Below are 23449 nucleotides of genomic sequence, written 5' to 3' on the forward strand. Positions count from 1 at the left end.
CTGTGAGGATTTACAATGTCCGGTGATTGCCCCTGAAGCACCATCCAGGGCAGCTCCATGTCCCAAAGATGCCTCCACCTCTCATCTCTTCCTGCCTTTCCCCATACCCATCAGCCACCATGTCCACTTTTCCCAATCCAATGCCACCTTTTCTATGTGGACATTGGATTGGTTGTGTCCATTGCACCTCTATGTCAAGAGGAGGCTCAGATTCCACATGGATGCTGGATGCAATCCTCCCACTTTCAGTTGTAATCACTCTAGGCTCCATGGTGTGGTGGTTGTCCTTCTTCAACTCCATCTTAGCTGAGTGTGGTGAGTCCAACGAATCAGATTGTAGGTGTTGGAGTCTGTTGAGGCTCCGGACCTGGCTATCACATTGTCAGTCCAGAGATTCAAATCCCCTAAATATATCTTAAACCCCAACACTAACTGCACCTCCAGCACATTAGCATGAAAGTCTTATGAAGAGAGATCCCATCTGAGTCCAGATTCATCACACATAAACACCATTTCCAAAGAGGGGCCATCTGACCTGGTAGTTAATCCCATCGGCCATGACCATAACTCCCATGGGTCTCTTTAGCCCTCAAAGGAACCAATACCTGGGGGTTGTATCTGCCCTATCTGTCTCCCAGACTCTGCCCAGCTGTGCACAAGGGCAATCCTTCTGACAGCCTCCAGACTCTTTTTTAGAGACTCGTAGCCATATAAACTCATTTCTCCTTTCCATTTCCCCCTTACATTAGGTCAAACAGCATTTTAAAGTCATGTTATTTTATGTAGACAGGGATATTCTGCTGATCCGCATTGAACCTTCCGTATAAGGTCATTTTCCAGTTGCATCATCAGTTGGTAGTTGATAGTGGTCCCTCGGTGCCAGGGAGGCTCATCCCCGGGTGTCATGTCCCACGCTGGGGGGAAGGCATTGCATTTACATGCTGAGTTTGGCTTCGAGACTGGCCACATTTGAGTAACATGAAGGCTGACAGGAGGAAATTCCCAGGCACAATGCTGCTTTAGGCCTTGTTCTTATTTTAGGCTTATCAGCTCACAAGCATAGTCATTAGCGTCAGGGGCTCACTGTTGAACCCTCACTCCCTCCCGGTCCCCTCCGCTGCACCTGGGAGACTGTCGCTGCTCCCCTAGGGACCATGACAGAGCACCACTGGCCAGGAACCCAGTAACCCCCTGCTGTGGTTTTTAATTGTTGCCATTATGAGTATATCAAAACATTACCATGCACCCTGGACATATGTTCTGTACAGCTCCCTGTCAGCCATATATCACCTGTCAATTGTATCCTATACCAGTATCTCTCCATTGCCATTGTTGAACCACTCTGTGATCCAGAACTCCCTGAAATTTGAAGCCCAATATAATGTCAGGGTCCCTTACTAGGAAATGGCATATAGCGATGGGTTTAAAGGTTAGATAAAGAATACGTGTTGACTTGGAAAAAATTCTACATCCTATCTTTTTCTTTTTTTTTTTTCCCCTAATTATTGAGCTTCTCTTCACAGGAGCCCTAGACCACAGCAATGCATATATATAATATACAGCACTCCCATACATCCACCACAAAACCTTTTCCCTTCCACAGCGATACTCTTACACCCTATTCACATCATATTTCCTTAACATGATGTACAGAGTCTGAGACAATAGCTTTCTAACAAGGTGACATCTGTGCTTACATTATGGTACATACTTTAGGATACACAGTTTTTTACATTCTTAGTTATACTATGTTTTACATTATGGTTTACATTATCAGTCTGTCATCTCCTATATGTTATGGTGTAATATTACATATTTTATATCCATCCTTGTGTACTCTCACGAAACTCCTCTCTTACCCCCCATTTACCTTGGTTCCACACATTTAACGTCCATTTTCCCTTCCACCTCGGTGCCCACAGTGACAGCCAACCTCCATTTCCCGAGGAGCCACTTCCAGAGATAGATGGAATAGTGTTCAGGGCCTAACTTGCTCAACTGCCCCAATGCCCTGGGAGCCACCCTTTCTCTCGAGGGATACAGTTCCCTCTATTTGATGGCATTAGTCCTCCCCAGGATGTGGGTCCACCCCCACTCTCACTACTTGGGTTTCTACCCCATGGTGTCACCCACTCTGGCAGAATGAGCATTTAGACATTCCCCAGGAGCCCATCCTGCATCAGACCCTCCCCTCCGAGCATTCTAAACAGGTAACCCTCTTTATTATATTTTGATATGATTTTCTCGGCATTTTACTCTCCACCAACACCTGACCCTCTCCTGTGTTCATATGCTACCCCTCCCTCCCCCCACTTTTGGGCAATGTTACCCATCCGCCCCTCCCCAGCCACCCTCGAACCCACAAAACCCCAACCAAAGGCAACCCCTTGCCCCCCTTTTATCTCTTCTTTGTGTTCATACTTACCACCATCTCGTCTTAAATTCCACCCCTGCAGACATCGGCTCACATCCTTCCTCCACCCTCCGATTTCCTGTAAGCCTATCGTTCAGTCTCTTGCTATCTAGGGCAGGTTGTTTATTTCATATCATTGAGGTCATGTAGTATTTGTCCTTCAATGTCTGGGTTGCTTCACTCAACATAAGGTTCTCAAGATTCATCCATGTTATCACATGTGTTTGTAGTGTGTTTGTTCTTACAGCCGAGTAGTATTTCATTGTGTGTATATACCACATTTTATTGATCCACTCCTCTGTTGATGGGCATTTGGGTTGATTCCAACTTTTGGCGATAGTGAACAATGCTGCTATGAACATTGGTGTACATATATCGGTTTGTGTCCTTGTTTTCAGTTCTGCTGGGTATATACCCAGCAGTGGTATTGCTGGGTCATATGGCAAATCTATGGCTAGTTTTTTGAGAAACCGCCATACTGTCCTCCAGAATGGTTGGATCCTTCTGCATTCCCACCAGCAGTGGATGAGTGTTCCCCTTTCTTCACATCCTCTTCAGCACTTGTATTCTTCTGTTTTTTTCATAGCTGCCAGTCTTATGGGTGTAAGATGGTATCTCATTGTGGTTTTGATTTGCATTTCCCTGATAGCTAGAGATTTGGAACATTTTTTCATGTGCTTTTTTGCCATTTGTATTTCTTCTTCGGAGAAGTGTCTGTTTAAGTCTTTTTCCCATTTTTTTAATGGGTTGTTTATCTTTTTATTTTCAAGATATAGGAGTTCTTTATATATGCAAGTTATAAGTTTCTTATCAGATATATGGTTGCCAAAAATTTTCTCCCACTGTGTGGGCTCCCTTTTTACTTTCTTGACAAACTCCTTTGAGGTGCAGAAGGCTTTAATTTTGAGGAAGTCCCATTTATCTATTAGTTCTTTTGCTGCTCGTGCTTTTGGTGAGATATTCATAAATCTATTTCCTATTACAAGGTCCTGTAGATGTTTCCCTACACTGCTTTCTAAGGTTTTTATGGTCTTGGCTCTTATATTTAGGTCTTTGATCCATCTTGAGTTGATTTTTGTATAAGGTGTGAGATGGTAATCCTCTTTCATTCTTCTACATATGGCTATCCAGTTCTCCAGACACCATTTGTTGAATAGGCCACTCTCTCCCAGTTGAGAGGGTTTGGTGGCTTTATCGAATATTATGTGGCTGTATATGTGAGGTTCTATATCAGAGCTTTCAATTCAATTCCATTGGTCTATGTGTCTCTCCTTATGCCAATACCACGCTGTTTTCACCACCGTAGCTTTGTAGTATGTTTTGAAGTCAGGTAGTCTGATTCCTCCAATTTCGTTTTTCTTTTTCAGTATGTCTTTGGCTATTCAGGGTCTCTTTCCTTTCCAAATAAATTTCATAGTTAGTTTTTCTAGTTCCTTAAAGAAGGCTGCGTTGATTTTTATTGGGATCGCATTGAATGTGTAGATCAGTTTTGGTAGGATAGACATCTTAATAATGTTCAGTCTTCCTATCCATGAAGAAGGAATAGTCTTCCATTTATTTAGGTCTTCTTTGATTTCCTTGAGCAATCTTGTATAGTTCTCGGTGTATAAGTTCTTTACCTCTTTAGTTAAATTTATTCCTAAGTATTTGATTTTTTTATTTACTGTTGTGAGTGGTATTTGTTTCTTGATTTCCTCCTGATCTTGCTCATTATTGGTGTACAGAAATGCTACTGATTTTTGCGCATTGATCTTATAACCTGCGACTTTACTAAACTCATTTATGAGTTCTAGAATCTTCGTTGTAGATCTCTCAGGGTTTTCTATGTATAGGATCATGTCATCTGCAAATAATGAAATTTTGACTTCTTCCTTTCCAATCTGAATGCCTTTTATTTCTGGTTCTTGCCTCAGTGCTCAAGCAAGTACTTCTAAGACAATGTTAAATAGGAGCGGAGACAGTGGGCATCCTTGTCTTGTTCCTGAGTTTAGAGGGAAGGAGTCTAGGGTTTCTCCATTGTAAACAATATTGGCTTTAGGTTTTTCATATATACTCTTTATCATGTTCAAAAAATTTCCTTGTATTCCAATCTTTTGGAGTGTTTTTATCAAGAAAGGGTGCTGTATTTTGTCAAATGCTTTTTCTGCATCAATAGATATAATCATGTGATTTTTTTCCTTCAATCTGTTTATATGGTGTATTATGTTGATTGATTTTCTTATGTTGAACCATCCTTGCATACCTGGGATGAATCCCACTTGGTCGTGGTGTATAATACATTTAATGTGTTGTTGAATGCCATTAGCAAGTATTTTGTTAAGTATTTTTGCGTCTAGGTTCATTAGAGAAATTGGTCTGTAATTTTCCTTTCTTGTGATGTCTTTGTTTGGCTTTGGTACTAGGGTAATGTTGGCATCATAGAAGGAGTTGGGTAATGTTCTTTCTGTTTCGATTTTTTGGAATAGTTTCAGCAGGATTGGTGTCAGTTCTTTCCGGAATATTTTGTAGAATTCACCTGTGAAGCCATCTGGCCCTGGGCTCTTCTTAGTTGGGAGATTTTTAATAACTGATTCTATCTCTCTGCTTGTGATTGGTTTGTTAAGATCATCAATTTCTTCTTTTGTCAATATGGGCTGCTTATGTGTTTCTAGGAATTTGTCCATTTCCTCTAGATTGTCATTTTTGTTGGAATATAGTTTTTCAAAGTATCCTCTTATGATAGTCTTTATTTCTGTGGGGTCAGTGGTGATATTGCCTTTCTCATTTCTTATTTTGTGTATTTGCATCTTCTCTCTTTTTTTCTTTGTTAGTCTCGCTAAAGGTTTGTCAATTTTGTTGATCTTCTCAAAAAACCAGCTCTTGGTCTTGTTTATCTTTTCAAGTGCTTTCTTATTTTCTATTTCATTTAGTTCTGCTCTTATCTTTGTTATTTCCTTCCTTCTTCTTCCTGTTGGGTTACTTTGTTGTTGTTTTTCTAATTCCTTCAAATGTGCAGTTAGTTCTTCAATTTTTGCTCTTTCTTCTTTTTTGATATATGAATTTATGGCTATAAATTTTCCTCTCAGTACTGCTTTTGCTGCATCCCATAAATTTTGGTATGTTGTGTTATCATTATCATTTGATTCAAGGTAGTCATTGATTTCTTTTGAGATTTCCTCTTTGACCCACTGTTTTTCTAACAGTGTGCTGTTTAATTTCCAAATCGTGGTGTGAAATCTGGGCTTCTGTCCCTTGCAAATTTCCAGCTTGACTCCACTGTGGTCAGAGATATTGTTTTGTATGATTTCGATCTTTCTGAATTCATTCAGCCTTTCTTTGTGTCCTAGCATATGATCTATCTTGGAGAATGATCCATGTGCACTTGAGAAAAATGTATATCCTGCTGTGTTTGGGTGTAGCGATCTATATATGTCTATTAGATCCAGCTCCTCTAATATACTGTTCAGATGTTTTGTTTCTTTGGTGATTCTCTTTTGAGATGTTCTGCCCAGAGTTGATAGTGGTGTATTAAAATCCCCCACTATAATTGTAGATGTATCTATTCTTTCACTTAGTTTTTCCAGTGTTTGCCTGACGTATTTAGAGGCACCCTTGTTAGGGGCGTAAATATTTATGATTGTTCGATCTTCTTGACAGATTTTCCTTTCACTAAAATGTCGTATCCTTCTTTGTCTCTCACAATTGTTTCACATTTAAAGTCTATTTTGTCTGATATTAATATAGCTACTCCTGCCTTTTTTTGGTTATTGTTAGCTTGTATGATTGTTTTCCAGCCATTCACTTTTAATCTCCATGTGTCTCTGGGTCTAAGATGTGTCTCTTGTAGACAGCATACGGATGGGTCATATTTCCTTATCCAATGTCCCAGTCTGAATCTTTTGATAGGTGAGTTTAATCCGTTGACATTCAGTGTTATTACTTTCAAGGAATTATTTGTGTTAGCCATATTTTGATTGGATTTGTGTTTGTCATATTTTGTTTGTTTGTTTTTTTGTCTTTTTTGTTGTTGTTGTTGCTCTTATACTCTCCTCCAACTCTGCCTTTCCTGTTTTTTCCTTTCTTCCTGTAGAACTCCCTTTAGAATTTCTTGAAGGGGAGGTTTCTTGTTGGTATACTCTTTCAGTTTCTGTTTGTCTGTGAATATTTTGAACTCTCCATCATGTTTGAATGCTAGTTTAGCTGGATAGAGTATTCTTGTTTGGAAATTTTTTTCCTTTAGTACCTTGACTATATCATACCACTGCCTTCTTGCCTCCATGGTTTCAGATGAGAAATCAGCACTTAATCTAATTGAGCTTCCCTTGCATGTGATGGTTTTCTTTTCTCTTGCTGCTTTTAGGATTTTTTCTCTTTGTCTTGAGCATTGGATAATTTGACAAGTATATGTCTTGGGGTGGGCCTGTTGGGGTTTATGACTAGTGGAGTGCACTGTGCTTCTTGGATATGCACATCTGTCTCTTTCAGTAGATTTGGGAAGTTTTCAGCCATTATTTCCTGCAACACTCCTTCTGACCCCTTTCCCTTCTCTTCACCTTCTGGAATGCCTATAATACGTATCATTCAGGTCCCTAAGTCCTAACTGGATTTTTTCTATCTTCTTATTGACCCCTTCTACTATCTGTTTGATTTCTGATGTACTGTCTTCCACATCACTAATTCTCTGCTCTGTCTCTTCTAGTCTGCTGATATTTGCTGCAAGTGTATTTTTGATTTCTTGAACTGTGGTGTTCATTCCCATCATATCTGTTATGTTTTTGCGTATGTCTGCAATTTCCCCTCCAAGTGATGTCTTCATGTTGTTAACCTCTTTCATTACTTCATCAAATTTGTCGGTGATAAATGTTCTGAGATCTTTCATTGCTTGTGCAAAGTTTTGCTCCCCTTCATGATTTTTGGTTTGTTGAATGGATTCAGCCATGTTTTCCTGATTACTGGTTTGGTTTGTAGATTTTTGTTGCTTTCTGGTCATCCGCTTATCTTGACAGATTTAATCAGTTCCTTAGCTTCTTTGTCTACTCTTGGAGGTTAATTAGCTGTTATTTTTGCATAGGTGTTATATCTTCTCTTTGTCACTTTTTTCTTCTTATTCTAATTTCTTGTTGTTGGTTCAGTTCACTTTAAAGGAAAGTATTAGTGTTGGGGAAAGGCAATTGTGTAAGCAAGGGAAAAGTGTAAAGTAGTATTCGTGATATATGTTAACAAAGCAAGAATATGAGATCTGGGAGGATGGAGGTTAGATTCATATAAATTGTGTAGAGTTATAGCAGTAGGTAGAGTACTTATTATGAGGTAGATGATTGAATATGGGAGGAATATGGTATGAGCTAAAAAGCTATTCTTTTCGTGAGAGAGAGAAAGAAGAAAGAAAGATAATAGTTTCAAGAGTGTATAACAGAAAACAAAACCAAGGTATTAGGAATTAAGACTTAGACCCTTCGTGGATCGAAGAAAGGGAGGTGGGAGGTGGAATATAGGAGAGACAGTAGATGGTGGTGGATATCAAGACGTAGGGGAAAGAGGATAGTGTAGGTAGCCTAAATCAGTTCACACAGTAATGAGGCAGTGGAGGATGAGAAACCCCAGCAAACGTGAGGTGTTTCCTGCTGCACCTATTGTATAATTGAGTTAAAATAAACTAAGTAGAATATGAGAGACAAGAGGGAGAGAGACAACAGAAAAAAAGGGAAAAAAAGGTGGGGGAAGGGACGAGAGGAAGAAAGGAAAAGAGGGTGGGCAAAGGGTGGGGAACAGGTAGGGGAAAGAAAAAAAAAACAGATATACACGAACCAGAATTAAAACACCCACTACACAGCACCTACCACAAAAAAAAAAAAAAAAAACCTTAAGTAACTGAGTAAAAAAAGAATTTGGGGGATACGTTGTGAGAGAAGACTAGGGGATAATGCGATGTTAGCAATCAGGAGATTGAAAAAAGTAAAGAATAAGTCAAAATGAAAATAAAAACAAAACAAAATGAAACGATAAAGAAAAAACGCCAACATTGAAGGCTAGGGCATTTAAGAACCTCAGATGGAACTCAGTGTGTGATGGATTCAGGGATGGAAAGTCTGAGATATTGAGGACTCAAGAGGTGTGAGTCTCTGTGGTGTGGGCCACCAGAGTTTAGGGAATTCACACCTGGCAACCTCCAATCTGGTCAACAGGAAGCCTGGGAGCCCCGCAGGGTAACACAGCCCTCAGGGATCCCCATATCTGGGTGCCAGCCCTATGGGGGAAGTCAGATCCGCAAACTCTATATTATGTCTGAACACTGCAATTCACTTACTTAGCTGGGCTCATTATGGGTATATCTCACTTCAGCTTTTGGACAGCTCCCGTCCTGTGATTCCAAACCACTGCCACTAGAGGGCGCCTCTACACCGCAGCCACTTTACTAGTACAGATCTGAAGCCCAGCCTGTGACACCGAAAACAGATTCCAAAACCGGAATTCCCAAGCTTGGCAGAATATTCCCTAATTGGCTTCCAGACGTGTCCCCCTCCCTTGCCGCAGCCTAAAACAATTTTCCAATTACTTCTCTTTATTGCCTACAGCCTATTTGGGATGGAGATCGGCTGCTGGGCTTTTGGGGGTGGGGCTTCAGGCGGAAGCGCTATTGTTTGTATTTGCACTCAAAAGTTTCTCCCGCTTCACAACAAAACACCGTCTATCTTCCCAAATTGATCCGCAAAGGCGACCGGTCACATCATCCCGCCAACAGCTCGCCCAGAACTCGCGAACTCCTTAGCCCTTCAGAGCCATCTAAAAGCGGAACCGCAGGGCAGGACTGCAGTTCCCCCCACCCCCAATAGGGAGGAGCCCGTGTGCAGGTCTCACCTGCTGGCAATAGAACCCAAATTATATCTACTAGACCAATCCTCTCCGTTACCTTTCCACCCAATCCATGTCCAGGCACTTCTGCCTTGCAAAAATCCCGAAAAAGCCCCTCCTTGGAGAACCTGCAGCCGCGCCCAGCTGTCTCTTCCCAGGACAGACCACAAAGGCAAGTTCATTCAGCTACCATCTTGTCTCCTCCTCCTGTGCCTCTTTTTGTTGTTAATGTTTTCCATCAGACTTAAGAAGTTTTTTTTCTTTGGCCCTTACTCTCCTCTGGGGCTCCTATTATGAGTATGTTAACATCTTAATGATGTCCCACAGGCCCTGGGCTCTGTTCATTTCTCTCCATTCTTTTTATCTTTCTTTTCTCAGACTGCTTAATCTCAATGACCTATCTTCAAGTTTACTGATTCTTTCTTCTGCCTGTGCAAATCTGCTATTGATCTCTAGTAAATTTTTCATTTCAGTTGAATTTTTCAACTCCAGAATTTCTACTTGATTCTTTTTTATATAAATTATATCTCTTTATTGACATTTTTAATTTGATGAAACATCATTCTCTTGCTTTCCCTTAGTTTTTTGAAATGGCTTCTTTGATCTCTTTGATGTAAATAGCTGGTTAAAGTCCTTGTCTTAAGACCAATGTCTAGGCATCCTCAGGACACTTTCTGTTGATTGCTTTTTCCCTTGTGTATGGACTAATGTTTCATTGCATGTCTCATAAATTTTCATTGAAAATGGGACATTTAAAATAATACAATGAAAAAATAAAAAATAACAAAAAATAATATAATAAAATGTAGCAACTCTGGAAATCAGATTCTCTCCTCTCCCAGTTTTGATGTTGCTCCTTGTTGTAATAGTTGTTTAGTGACTTTTCTGAAATAATTTTTTAAAGTCTGTATTATTTGCTGTGTAGGGCAATTGCTATTTTTATTCTGTTATCTTAGTGACCAGCTAGTGATTGAACTGAGATTTCCTAATACAACTCCCAGTCTTGTCAAGGGGCTCTGTATGTTTGTTGAGGCTTGCCTTCAACTGTAGCCTGACAGTTTAGAACTCTCCCTTAACCTTCACTTACTGCTTCCACGGTCTCTCAAAGTTAAAGCTTAGGACCTTCTCAAGTGTTCCCTGAGCATGCTCACAGCCCTTCTGGATTGAAAATGATGGTCTTCTAGATTCCGAGGAGTATGTCCCAGGCTTTCAAATCTCCCATGGATCTCTAATTCCTTGGCTTTTCCTTTTTATGCTTTTCAGGTAGGCTATTGTTTGCCCTATTATCCATTGTCTTAGGCAGCTATGATGTAAAAACATTTACCTATAATTATTTCTTTACAAATCACTCCCTGGGGAGGGGCTTTTAGCACTACTCAGCTACCAGTTAGGTCAAATAAAGACAAGCCTTTCTATTGGAGTCTTCGAAGGATTCACCACACAGGTTAATTAATGACAATTCTTTGGGAATTAGGCTTTGAAAGAGCTCCATCTACATTCTGCTTCCTCTAGTGCCAGGCACGTGGACATTCATTTTTCAAGGTTACTGCTGAGCTGGAGAGCCGGGAATGAGTCTAGGGAAAGTTAAAACACCACAAAACTCACTGTCCTTATGGAAATTCCACCATTTTCTTGATTCAGCATTCCCAGTATTGCTTCAAACTTTTATGTTTCCAGAGTTCTGAAAGAGTCGATTGTATTTTTGCCCGTTTTTCATTGCATTTATGGAGGGGTGAATTTCAGAATATTCTGTCATTTTCACTGACATCACCTACATTATGGTTTTAAATTTCTAAAGTCTCAGTGACCATGGACAAATTAAATATTTAATTGTGGGAGATAATTAGGGAAAATAAATCAAAAGAGAAAATGTAATCATCGTGAGTATCTCCCCAATGTGTAGATGAAGTTTTAACAGGTATTTCTACCTGTTAAACCTTAACTCGAAGTTAAGGTTAAAGGAACAGCTATTTTAAACCTTATTTTCTTCATACAGGTTTAAGCACAGGCTTTGGAGTCAAATACCAGCTCTGCTTCTTACTAGCTTGGTGACCTAGGACAAGTTATATAAATCCTCTGTGCCTCAGTTTCCTCATCTGTAAAATGGGGTAATAGTAAAATATATTACATAAGGTTATTGTAAGGGTTAAATGTGAGTGATGAGTACAATGCCTGGTAGTCCAGTAGATATTAGCTGTAATAATTACTATTTTTATGATGTTCTGCAAAAGTACCTTAATGATTCTTTAGTAGAGATCATCTAAAGGTATGTTTTCTTTTCATTTCTGCTTTGTTCTTTAAGAACGGAGAAGAAAAGCTATTTTAGGATTTGAAATAAACATTTGTGTAAAAATAAATTTATTTCTTTTAATGATATATATATAAATAAAATGCTTCGAATTTACTCAACAAACACATTTTTATAAATACCTAGCAAACATCAGGCACTATGACAGGTACAGAGATGATAGTGACAATAAAGTGTGGTCCCTGCCCTCAAGGAACTGACAGTCTAGGAAATTGACAAGTTAACGGGTAATAACATGCAATGTAACAAGGGCTTTGATGAGAATTCATATGAGACTATGTGATGGGAGCTACGGCTTTCACCAGTTCCTCTTAGATGTATCTCTTCTTTGGCTCCAGAGCCAAAGAATTAATTGGTCCTTTTTTGTCTTCAGTTGAGTGGATTAAACCTTGAAAGTTTTTAAGTTCTAAAGATTGAAAGGGGAAAGCATCTTGAATTATGGAGGACACTAGAAATAGTATTTCCTGTGACAGGGGTTTCCTTCCAGCATAGTCACTTCTAGGGTTGTCAACCTGAAAAATCCTTTGGCATATTCTTTCTATACTATCCATCTTTCTTCTTTTTTTCCTCTTTCTCTTCTCCACTTTATTTATTTTTTTTAAAGATTTATTTATTTAATTTCCCCCCCTCCCCTGGTTGTCTGTTCTTGGTGTCTATTTGCTGCGTCTTGTTTCTTTGTCTGCTTCTGTTGTCATCAGCGGCACGGGAAGTGTGGGCGGCGCCATTCCTGGGCAGGCTGCTCTTTCTTTTCACGCTGGGCGGCTTTCCTCACGGGCGCACTCCTTGCGCGTGGGGCTCCCCCATGCGGGGGACACCCTTGCGTGGCAGGGCACTCCTTGCGCGCATCAGCACTGCGCATGGCCAGCTCCACACGGGTCAAGGAGGCCCGGGGTTTGAACCGCGGACCTCCCATATGGTAGACGGACGCCCTAACCACTGGGCCAAAGTCTGTTTCCCTCCACTTTATATTCTAAAGACCTGGGTAGTTCCCAAAGGAAGAATGTTTTGTGGATTCTAAGGGTGATTTGTAGGTAAAGACAGAAAATGAGTTTTTTTTTAGGAGGTACTGGGGATTGAACCTGGGACCTTGTACATGGGAAGCAGGCACTCAACCACTGAGCTACACCTGCTCCCTGAATTTGTTTTTTTACCTTTAAGCTCCATACCAAAAATATGAACATAAACTTTCATGAAAGTAATTGAAAATGCAGATAATTTAAATTCCATTGCATTTTTCAGAACTCTCAGTCGTAATCCTCTGACAACTGTGGAAGATTCATATCTTTTTAAATTGCCAGCATTAAAATATTTGTAAGTATTGCAAAAATCTCTTGAGTCATGAGATGATTTCTGTTCTTTTACTTTCATCATAGAGTAAGTATTTTACTAAATAAGTATTTATGCTAAAAAGTCATAATTTTAATTTTAATTGGCTTATTGAAAAAAGTTATTGTCAGTGAAGATGATTAAAAAAGGATGTATAATGGGCAAGACAGCTAGCAGGGGAAGAGAGCAGTGTTGAAGAACATGTGTGAATGTGGTACATGTAGATATATATGTGAATATTGTTTATCCTGGAATGCAGAGATGAATAAGGTATACCTTATTACAAAGAAGTAAAGAATTGAGAGGTGAATGCAGTATGAGAATGACAAGTAGGAAAATGGTAAAAGACTGTAGGTTCAGTGCCAAGGTCATTGATTTGATTATGCAAATAAACTTATATTTCTTCAATAAGAACTCTCTGGAATTGTTTTTTATGACATATAAACTCTTAAGCTGCCTTATTTTGCAGAGAAGCCAAAGTTGAAGTTATCTCATGACTTACTATCTTTTTAAGTACAGAATACTTGTGTTTTTGGGGTCATATTGTAAATGTTTGCGCTTTCTCCTTCAGAGACATGGGAAGAACACAAGTGTCATTTACAACAATTGAGAACATCCTCATGATGACCCTTGCATTGGAAAAATTGTAAGCCATTTGTTCTTAGATTTATTTTCATGTAGTTTTCTTATGTTTGTTTTTATTGTTGTCCATGTCAAGTTTATTGTGGTAAAATTTACATAAAATAATAGTCACATTTTTAAAATGCACAATTTTATGACTTGACAAATGTATAGTTATGTAACCATCACTGCAGTCAAGATACAGACTATTCCATTCACCCTGAAAAGATCTCTCATGCCTCCTTGTGGTCAATCCCTTCCTCCTACCACCAGCCCTGGTTAACCATCCATCTCATTTCTGTCCCTATGGTTTTGCTTTTGCCAGAAAGTCTTACATATAGTATGCAGCCTTTTGTGTTTGCTTTTTTTCACTTAGCATAATCCTTTTGATAGTCCTCCATGGTGTTGCATATATCAATAGTTCATTGCTTTTTATTGCTGAGTAGTATTCCAGTTGTATGAATATACTGTGATTTGTTTATCTATGTATCAGTTGAACATTTGGGTTGTTTCCAGTTTGGGGGGCCATTATGAATAAAACTGCTAAAAACACATACAAGTTATTGTGTGACCATATGCTTTCATTTCTTGGGAGTAAATACCTGGGAGTGGATTGCTGTGTCATGTGCCGAGTGCATATTTCATTTGTTAGAAACTGCTAAACTGTTTTCCAAATTGGCTGTTCCAGTTTGCATTCCCGACAGCACTGTATGAGAGAAGTATTTGCTCCACATAGTCATCTGATCTTTATATTTCAGTCTTTTTTCTTAAAAAAAAATTTCATCCTTCCTAGTAGGTGTGTCACAGTATAGCACCTTGGTTTTAATTTGCATTTCTCTAATGGCTGATGTTAACTGTCTACTCAGGTGCTTTTTTACCATCCTTATCTTCCTTAATGAAGTGACTGTCCAAAACTGTTGCCAATTTTTAATAGGATACCTTATCTTATTATTAAGTTGTAAAGGGGCTTTATATATTCTGTATATAAGTTCTTTCTCTCAGATATGTGTTTTGTAGATGTTTTCTCCCAGGCTGTGGCTCTTCTTGTCATTTTCATTCTCTTAAAAGTATTTTTGAAGAATAGATGTTTTAAATTTTTATTAACACTAATTTAGCCTTTTTTTTTTCTTATGCAGTTTGTTTTTTGTGTGTGTCTTATCTAGTAAATCTTTGTCTAACCCAAGGTTACAAAGATTTTTCTCCTATATTTTCTTCAGAATTTATATAGTTGTATAGCTCTTTGTCCCAATAATATATTTCTATTATAACACCTTCTTTAGGGATAATTGACCTACAAGAGTTGATTTTGACATATGTGTACAGCTTGAGGCATCATCAAAATCAAAATAATAAACATATCCATCACCTTAAAAGTGTATTCAAATCACTGTTTAATTCCTCCCTCCAGCCCCTCTTTGTGCCTCTCATTCCTCATGAAACCACTGATCTACTTTCCATTACTGTAAATTGGTTTGTGTTTTCTAGAATTTTATATAATTCCTCTTTTTTTTTCTTACTGACTTTTTAAACTCAGCATGATTGTTTTGGAAGCCATCCGTGTAGTTGTGTGAATCAGTAGTTCATTTACTTTTATTGCTGAATAGTATTCCATTATATAGATACACCAAACTTTATCTGTGTACCTGTTGATAGACATTTGGGTTGTTTCTAGTTTTTGTCTATTACAAATAAAGTTTCTATGAACCTTTCTCTCAGGTAAATACCCAGAAGTGGAACGACCAGATCACATGGTAGGAGTATGTTTGACTTTTTAAGAAACTGTCAAACTATTTTCCAAAGACGTGTACCATTTTACATCCCTGTTGGCAGTTTATAAGCTCCATTTTCTCCAGATCTTTTCCAACTCCTGCTATCCTTCATCTTTTTAATTTTAGATAATCTAATAGGTGTATAGTTGTATCACATTGTAACTAATTTGCAACTCCCTAAAAGATTAATGGTTTTGAGCATCTTTTCATGTGCTTACTTGACATTTTTTTGTCTTCAAATCTTTTGCCTATGTTTTAATTGGAGTTTTTTTTTAAGATTTATTTTTTATTTACTTCTCTCCCCTTCCCGCACCCCCTGTTGTCTGTTCTTCTGTGTTCATTTGCTGTGTGTTCTTCTGTGTCTGCTTGCATTCTCGGCAAGACCAGGAATCTATGCATCTTTTTATTGCGTCATCTTGCTGTGTCAGCTCTCCCTGTGTGCGACACCACTCCTGAGTGGACTGTGCTTTTTTTTCATGCAGGGCGGTTCAGCGTGGGGTGCACTCCTTGTGCGTGGGGCTCCCCTACGCGGGGACACCCCTGCATGGCACAGCACTCCTTGTACACCCAGTGCCGCATATGGGCAAGCTCACCACACGGGCCAGAAGGCCCTAGGTTCAAACCCTGGACCTCCTATATGGTGAGCGGATGCTCTATCAGTTGAGCCACATCTGCTTCCCTTAATATGAGTTTTGAGAGTTCTTTATATATTCTGGAAAAAAGTGTTTTTTCTGATATGTAGTTTACAAATATTTTCTCCCATTTCTATGGCTTTTTTTTCATTCTTTCAACAGTAGAAGTTCTTAATTCTGATGATGTCCAATTTATTATTATTTTTTCTATTATGGATCATGCTTTTGGTGTTTGCATAACTCAAGGTTACAATGGTTTTCTCCTATGGTGTTCATTGCACTGTCTTGGATTTGAGGGTTTATGGTTTTAATCAAATTTGGAAAATTTTTGATTATTATCTTATCAAATATTCTTATGTGTTCTCTCACAGGTTTCCGGTACATTCATGTTAGGCTCTTGAAGTTGTTGCATAACTTAACAGGTTTCCAGTACATTCATGTTAGGCTCTTGAAGTTGTTGCATAACTTAGTGATAATTCTGAGTTTTTTTAAATTGTTGCTTTGTTTCTCTTTGTTTTTCATTTTGGGTAGTTTGCACTGCTATGCCTTCAAGTTCACTGATCTTTTCTTCTATAATATCTAATCTGTCATTAATCCTATCCCATGTAGTTTTCCTTTAGACATTGTAATTTTTAATTTCTGAAAGTTCATTTTAGGTCTGTTTTAATAACTAGAATATAGGTCACCAGAAAATAGAAAGAGGTTAGAGAATGGAAAGCTGAGGGTTAATCTGTGCAGAAATGATAAAAAAAAAAGGTCGTTAATCATTGGAAATTAATAGAAAAAGTGAAAACATGTCATAGTGTTTGTAATTAGCAGTGCTATTTTATGGGTATGAGAGTGGTTGAAAGGGAAAGTCTAAAGTCATGTATATAACTAGAAGGAAAGCTAAAAAATATGATACGGGACTGTATAGCATAGTGAAAACTCATGTGAAATATGAATATGGGTAACATTCCATATATAAGACTGTTTTTCTTTGAAACTGAACAAATGTATGTTAATGTTACAAGATATTAATATCAGCCAAAAATACAACCAAAGCAAACTGTGAAGGTAGTATATAGTAATATATTAATAATTTTTCAGTCAGGGTTAAAAATAAAAAAAGGAAAATACACTAAAGAAAAGAAACTTGATACCAGGTACTACATATTGCTTGACTCCATTAATACAAATAAGCTAATGAGACAGAAACAGAATAGCAGCTATTTAAAACAGGGGAAGCATAAAGAGATTGAGAGGGGATGAGTTTTGGTTTATTTGTTTTTTGTTTGTTATTATTATTGGAATAATGAAAATGCTCTAATAATGATTAAAGTGATATATGCACAATTATGTGATTATGCCACATACCATTGATTGTACCCTTTGGATGGATTGTGTGCTTTATTAATATATACCAATAATATGGATTTATCTAAAAGCAGAAGTTCAGTTTGGATCTGTTTTATATTCCTGATGCCTCTGTTTAACAAGTCCAATCTATAATCTAGATTTTTTAACATATGGACTATAATGACCATAACTGTTTAATGTACTTGTCTGCTAATTTTAACATTTGTGTCAGTTCTATATTGATTTTGATTGATTGCTTTTTCTCCAAATTATAGGCCATATTTACCTACTTCTTAGCATACCTGATCATTCTTTATTTGATGCCAGATGTGTATTTTTCTTTGTTGGGTGCTCTACATCTTTTATATTCTTATAAATATACTCGAGCTTGGTCTTGGGTGAAGTTAAGATACGTGGAAACAATTTTATCCTTTCACATCTAGCTTTTTAATTTTTTTTTATTTTTTATTTTCAGATCTAGCTTTTAAGATTTGTTAGGTGGGGCCACAGAGTAGCCTTTAGTCTAGAACTCATTATTCCCTTCAAAAGAGGCAAGATCTTTCTGAGTACCCAGTGTGCCATGAATCATGAGGTTTTCCAGTCTGGCTTGCATGATATCCAGTTACTCTTTTCTCTAGACCTTTTGGGTGCTTCTTTTCCTGGCCTCCAGTAGTTTTATCGCACACATGCCCTGATCAGTATGTCACTGAATATTTAAGAGATCGCTCTATGTATCTCCAGAGTTCTTTCTCTGTGCAGCTTTTTTCTCTCTAGAACTCTACATTGCAAACTCTAGTCACCCTAGTTTTCCTGGACTATTGGCTCCATTTCCTCAGTCAGGGAGTACACTAGTCTCTACCAGAGTTTCTCCTTCATGCACCCTGGCCTGGAAAGTCTCTCAAAGCATTAAGCCAGGGCAATCATAGGGCTCACTTCCTTTATATCCCATCTCTTGAGAATTGCTGTCCTTCATTGCCTGATGTCCAATGCCATGAAAACCATTGTTTCATATATTCTGTGTGTGTGTTTTTTTTAAGTGCTTCAAGTGGGAGGTTAAATCTAGTCTCTGTTACTCTGTGTTGGAGTATTCCTTGTATGCTTATTTATTCAACGGCTTTCTTCCAAAAGAAGAGCTCCTCATCCCTCTTCTGGGTCTCATTATGAATTCATGGATTCTTCTTTATGTTATACCATAATATCATGTCTATTCTTTCAAATGCTTAAATTGTCCAGATTTGGCCACTGAGATCACTGTTATCTCTATTATTGTTTAGTCACATAATATGTATTAAGGTAAGCTAAACAGATTTTTATGCCCATAATATTTTCTATATTTACCACTCACAACCCGGAAATTAAAAAGGGACTCCAGAAGTTGGAGGCATAGTCAGACTCTGCTTTGATGTCCACCCCTTCCTGTGTACGCTCAACCCACAGTGAGACTTTTAGACTGAAAGGAAATACTTCTAAATTACACTACAGATCATTATAAGCCCGATTCTAATCCCTACCGCCCTTATTCTACGTATAGGATTCCCCCTGCCATTCTACCCTTCTGTTGTGCTGTCCTCCTTCCTATTTATTTACCACATATTTAAGATCAGCAATTTACCAACTGTTCCCCACTCAACTCTCCAGGCCATATGCCCAAGAACCCCTTCTTGCCCAGCCCTGTGGCCGTGGTCTGCCACTTCTCCCTACTCAAGGAACCCCTTTACCATTAGTTTAATTCTCCTTGTTTCTGTTTATAGGATTTTACCGAGTCATATGTCCTGCTGCCTCTGCCAATTTAAAAATAATATAGAGGTTATCTGCGAGACAGTCAAGCTGCGTTGTGACAGTGAATGTGTGACAAATACAACACGTTGTGGTGAGTCTGAATTGCCTAATGACAGATTTTTAACCTAAAGATGTAAATGTTTTATATTTATTCAGTCAAACGTTCAGGGCTCAACTCCTTCAATTTGTAAAATTACTCTTTCTGAAGGTCATATTCCCAGGCTGGTTGAGAGTAAACTAAAAATGTAACTAATGCACATACATAAAGGAACAAGAGAAAGTATTGGGAAGGGGAAACAAATTAACAATAGGTCACATACTGTCATACCATGCTCTCTGTTTGGTGCTTTGCCCCAAAATGATAACCTATTCATATAGTGTGTTACAGTTTGTAAACTGATGTCATATGCATTATGTGTCAAGTACCCATTGCCTTATAGGAGAGGTGTATATGCATTTTTGTTGTTTGTTTTGTTTTTGCAATTTTATAAAAGAGAACAAGTGATGCTGCTTTATAAAAGTTTTATTTGGAACTTCAGAGTTTCTGGTCTCTTACCCAGCTCTTGTAATGGATTGAAAGGCCCTTCCATTCCTAGAGTGTCCAACTCTGAACTTGCTCTGCATCTCAAGCTTTTCTATTCACACAACACTCAGGTGCATTTATCTACTTTTCTTTATATAAGGTTTACTGGCATTAACTTCAAGACTTCCAAAACATGACTTCCTTTATGTCCAGATAGCTTGAATACAGGTCTCTAACAGTGATCAGGGGCAAATAATAAATAATGACACTTTGCTACTTATATAAAGACAGTGCTGCTTATTTTTAAAAAACATATTCCATCAATGATTCCCTTCTCCTCCAGAGGTGGCAGTACAGGCATTGTTACATTGTTAATCTCCTTTTAGAGATGAGGGGAAACAAGATGAAAGGTGTTAAGTGCTGCAGCTTAAGGTCCAGGTTTCCTGTCTACAGTTTGGTTCTCTCTCTAAGCCCATGCTCCTCCTTTCCCATGCTCCTCACTCTCTTTGGCTTGCATTGCCACCAAAGGTAATTTAATTCTTCTGGAAAAGAAACCTATCTGCACAATAGTACATTTGACTTTCTCACGGATAAAAGCTTTGTATGATTCCCCAAGTAGAGCTGGAAATATTAGAAATGAGCTAAAAGCAATGTAGGCATCCAAAATAAGTTGCTTTTTTTTTTCCTTTTGCATTTCATGACCTCAAGAAATGTTTATGCAGAAATCACTATTATTCCACAGATTTGTTGAACATTCCACATAGGCATGTAATCTGGAAAATTTTAAATCTCTTTTTTTAAAAAATCTTTTAACCTACACTCCCAGATCCCTGCCCAAATCTAAGGAGACAACCAGAGAGGACATAGTGTTTTCATCTGTGTAGAGCCCTCTGTTATGGGGGCTAAAATAAATGGGAGTAGAGACCAAAGGAGGGAGTTGGGTGAGTCGGTGGAGAAGGGCATGTCCAATGAGGACCTGGGGGGGGCGGCGCTCTGCTTCAGCAGCTCTGCACTTGCTCCCCTCAGAGGTTTGACTTTCCTAGTGGTCATTTATGATGGCAGCAAGAATGTGAGTGCACTGAGGAGGTGGGAGAAAAAGCCTTTCCCTCCTCATCTGAGGTATATGAACAAGAGGAGATAAGTAGATTTGCAGAGGGTGGAGCTGAGTGGGACAGTATTTTTCTCTCAGCTCAAGGCTTTTATTGAGCCCTGGGCAGTTGGCCCTTGGAGACCAATAGAATAATCCTAAATATAGTTACTGTATTTCATATTATAGAATGTTCTGAGTTGGTAACTACTTCTTCAAAAGGTATCTTTTTCGCCTTGTGCTGTTGCCAGTCATAGGTTTAAGTTTGGGTTTATTTCTCTCCTCTCCATATGGTACTCAAATGTCTGTTGACTCCTGATTTACTTGGCTAGGAAAATACAGACTGGGATATGTGGCCTGACAAAGAGCTGTCTGTTCCGTCTTTCGTTATCAAAAGCAGTGTCTTCTTTTTTGGCAGATGAGGAAGCATCTCTAGTGGATACAGAAGGAGCCTTCATGAAGGCTTTGCAAGCCCGGAAGAAGAATAGCAGTACTGAACTGACCACTGAGCCCGAGCAAGCATCCTCAGACAACAATGGCGTCAGTCTGTCAGCTTCCATGAACGAACAGCTGGACTTCAATGATGACAGTGACGTTATTAGTGCACTGAATTACATATTGCCTTATTTCTCAGAGGGAAGTCTGGAAGATGTAGAATCAACATTATTACCATTCATTAAGCTGCTTTTGTCAAATCTGCAAGAGGGAGATAATCCCCTGAATCATTTGACAAAAAACACAAGGAACCTTCCTCTTAAGAACGCACCCAAGAATACTCTTTACAAAAAAAATTAAGGAAACTCTATTTTCTGGAAAATTTGTTAGATGCAGAAATTCAAGAAAAAATTAATGAGGTTAAAAAGAAAGAAAAAACTGCCATGCCTATGCATTCCAACTTATTAGGTACCAAATTTAAATGCCAGATCTTTCAAAAGAGATTGGAAACTGCCCAGCCACAGGGCAGTTTCCAGGAAAACAGTCTGGCAAAGATTCAGAAAGCAAGTGTAGGAAAAAGGCTGTTGAGAGTGAACAGAGTCATCAAGGGACCAAGAGGCATCCAGAAAAGGCACTTCAAAGAAATGGGAGATCAGAGTATCAAGAGGAAACAGGGTGCCCAGGCATTTGTGGAGAACATCGCCAAAGAAAGAATGCCCAGGAGGCCCACCCCAAGGGAGCTGGGGTGGTTTCGCAAGGTGCGGAGGCCAAGGAAATTGGTGGGAAACTCCTTCGACACTGAGCCTTCATTTGTAAAGGACCATAAGGCAGCAGTCTCTTCTTTCTTGAAGCAATACTCAATGGGCAGGCCTTCTACCACCATCCCTCTATGAGCCCCACCTGAGGTTAGAAACAAATTGAAAGACTTAGCCTACTCTGTTTCTGTTTTAGAAGATGCAAAAGATAGAGTTAAACACATGAAGGCTCCTAAACCAATCTCATATTCCAGAAAAAAATTACCTCTTTCATAAAGCTCGCTCTGGTGTAAGCCACAAAACACTCAAGGCCAGACCAAGTCGAAAGCTCAGAAAGGAAGGTTCATTCAATAGACTTATGCTTGAAAAGAGACCTTCTTTCTCTGCAATGAGAAGCCTCATAAATTCCCCTTCAGGAGAGGCTTTTTCATCTTCAGAACGAAATTCTCAGGAAAATCCTTTTTCAGAATTATTTGGTCTTTCAAAATCTCCTACAGAAAGCATTGCTAAAGAAACAATTACTGCAAAAAGCACTTCTGCAGGAAGTATTTCTGTAGAAAACACTTCTGCAGAAAATACTACTGTGATACAAAAGACTGCCCCTATAACCCCTGCCGTTAGGAATTCTACCACTGCAAATTCTTCTGTGACTGTAGACAACTTAATGCTAACTGTTAACCGAACCAATGAAACCCAATGGGTATACCATAACTTGGGCACCGACTTACCCCCCAAGACCGAGGGCTCCACTCTTCCACTTCACTCATCCCCAGGTGATAAATTTGAAACTCAGCTAAACCAACAACTACGGTCTCTCATCCCCAACAACGATGTGAGAAAGCTCATTTCTCATGTTATCCGGACTTTGAAAATGGACTGCTCTGAGCCCCACGTGCAACTGGCCTGTGCAAAGCTCATCTCCAGAACAGGCCTTCTGATGAAGCTTCTCAGTGAACAACAAGAAGTAAAGGTGTCCAAGGCAGACTGGGATACAGACCAATGGAAAACTGAGAACTATATCCATGAGAGCACAGAAGTCCAGAGTGAACAAAAAGGGCGAAGATTAAGCGAGGTGAGGATAAGTCCAGAAACATGAGACCTAGACTTTTCCATCAGAGTTTAGGACATGCCATTGGAGCACCCAAGCAGGAAGCCCAGAGGCTCCTGGTTCATGCTTGTCTCGGCTATGTAACTTTGACCAAGACAGTGATCCTACCGCTTTGCTCATTTACAGAATGGTGCCACTATTCCTAGGGTGGATGAGAAGAGGACCCAACACACAAACAAATTATAGAAGAGTGCTTGATAACATTACTTAACACATTCAATTTGGTATGGTCTTTAAAAACCTGTAAATTAGATTCACATGGAAGAATGGGGTTTTGATGCTAAATAGATAGCTTTCGTCTTTTCCATTGCTCTGTTGTTGTTTTTAAATTGTTCTTCCCTTTTTTTTTTTAGCCCACAAAAGAAGTTCCAGGATATGGCTATAACAGCAAACTCATCTTGGCAATATCCGTTACTGTGGTAGTGATGATTTTGATTATAATTTTCTGTGTCATTGAGGTAAGGACAATTAATTCAGGTTTCTGGAATACATCCTGTCTTTATAATAGATTCAGAACCCACAAA

General features: G+C 38.8%; 1 protein-coding gene and 1 long non-coding RNA gene across 3 annotated transcripts in view; both read left to right on the plus strand.

The window, feature by feature from the left end:
- LOC131275064 (uncharacterized) overlaps nt 1-23449 on the plus strand; it is a 360126-nt gene that overhangs the window by 122585 nt on the left and 214092 nt on the right. The gene's annotated exons all lie outside the window — the stretch shown is intronic.
- Nucleotides 1-23449, plus strand: part of LOC131275136 (leucine-rich repeat-containing protein 37B-like) — a 78416-nt gene that overhangs the window by 47447 nt on the left and 7520 nt on the right. Inside the window, exons 8-13 of the mRNA XM_071210874.1 lie at nt 12792-12863; nt 13450-13524; nt 18990-19108; nt 21046-21179; nt 22560-22889; nt 23279-23383. Of these exons, the coding sequence (XP_071066975.1) occupies nt 12792-12863; nt 13450-13524; nt 18990-19108; nt 21046-21179; nt 22560-22889; nt 23279-23383 (835 nt within the window). The remainder of the gene's footprint in view (nt 1-12791; nt 12864-13449; nt 13525-18989; nt 19109-21045; nt 21180-22559; nt 22890-23278; nt 23384-23449) is intronic.

The sequence above is a fragment of the Dasypus novemcinctus genome, chromosome 21, assembly GCF_030445035.2.
Source record: "Dasypus novemcinctus isolate mDasNov1 chromosome 21, mDasNov1.1.hap2, whole genome shotgun sequence".
Taxonomy (NCBI): Eukaryota; Metazoa; Chordata; class Mammalia; order Cingulata; family Dasypodidae; genus Dasypus; species Dasypus novemcinctus.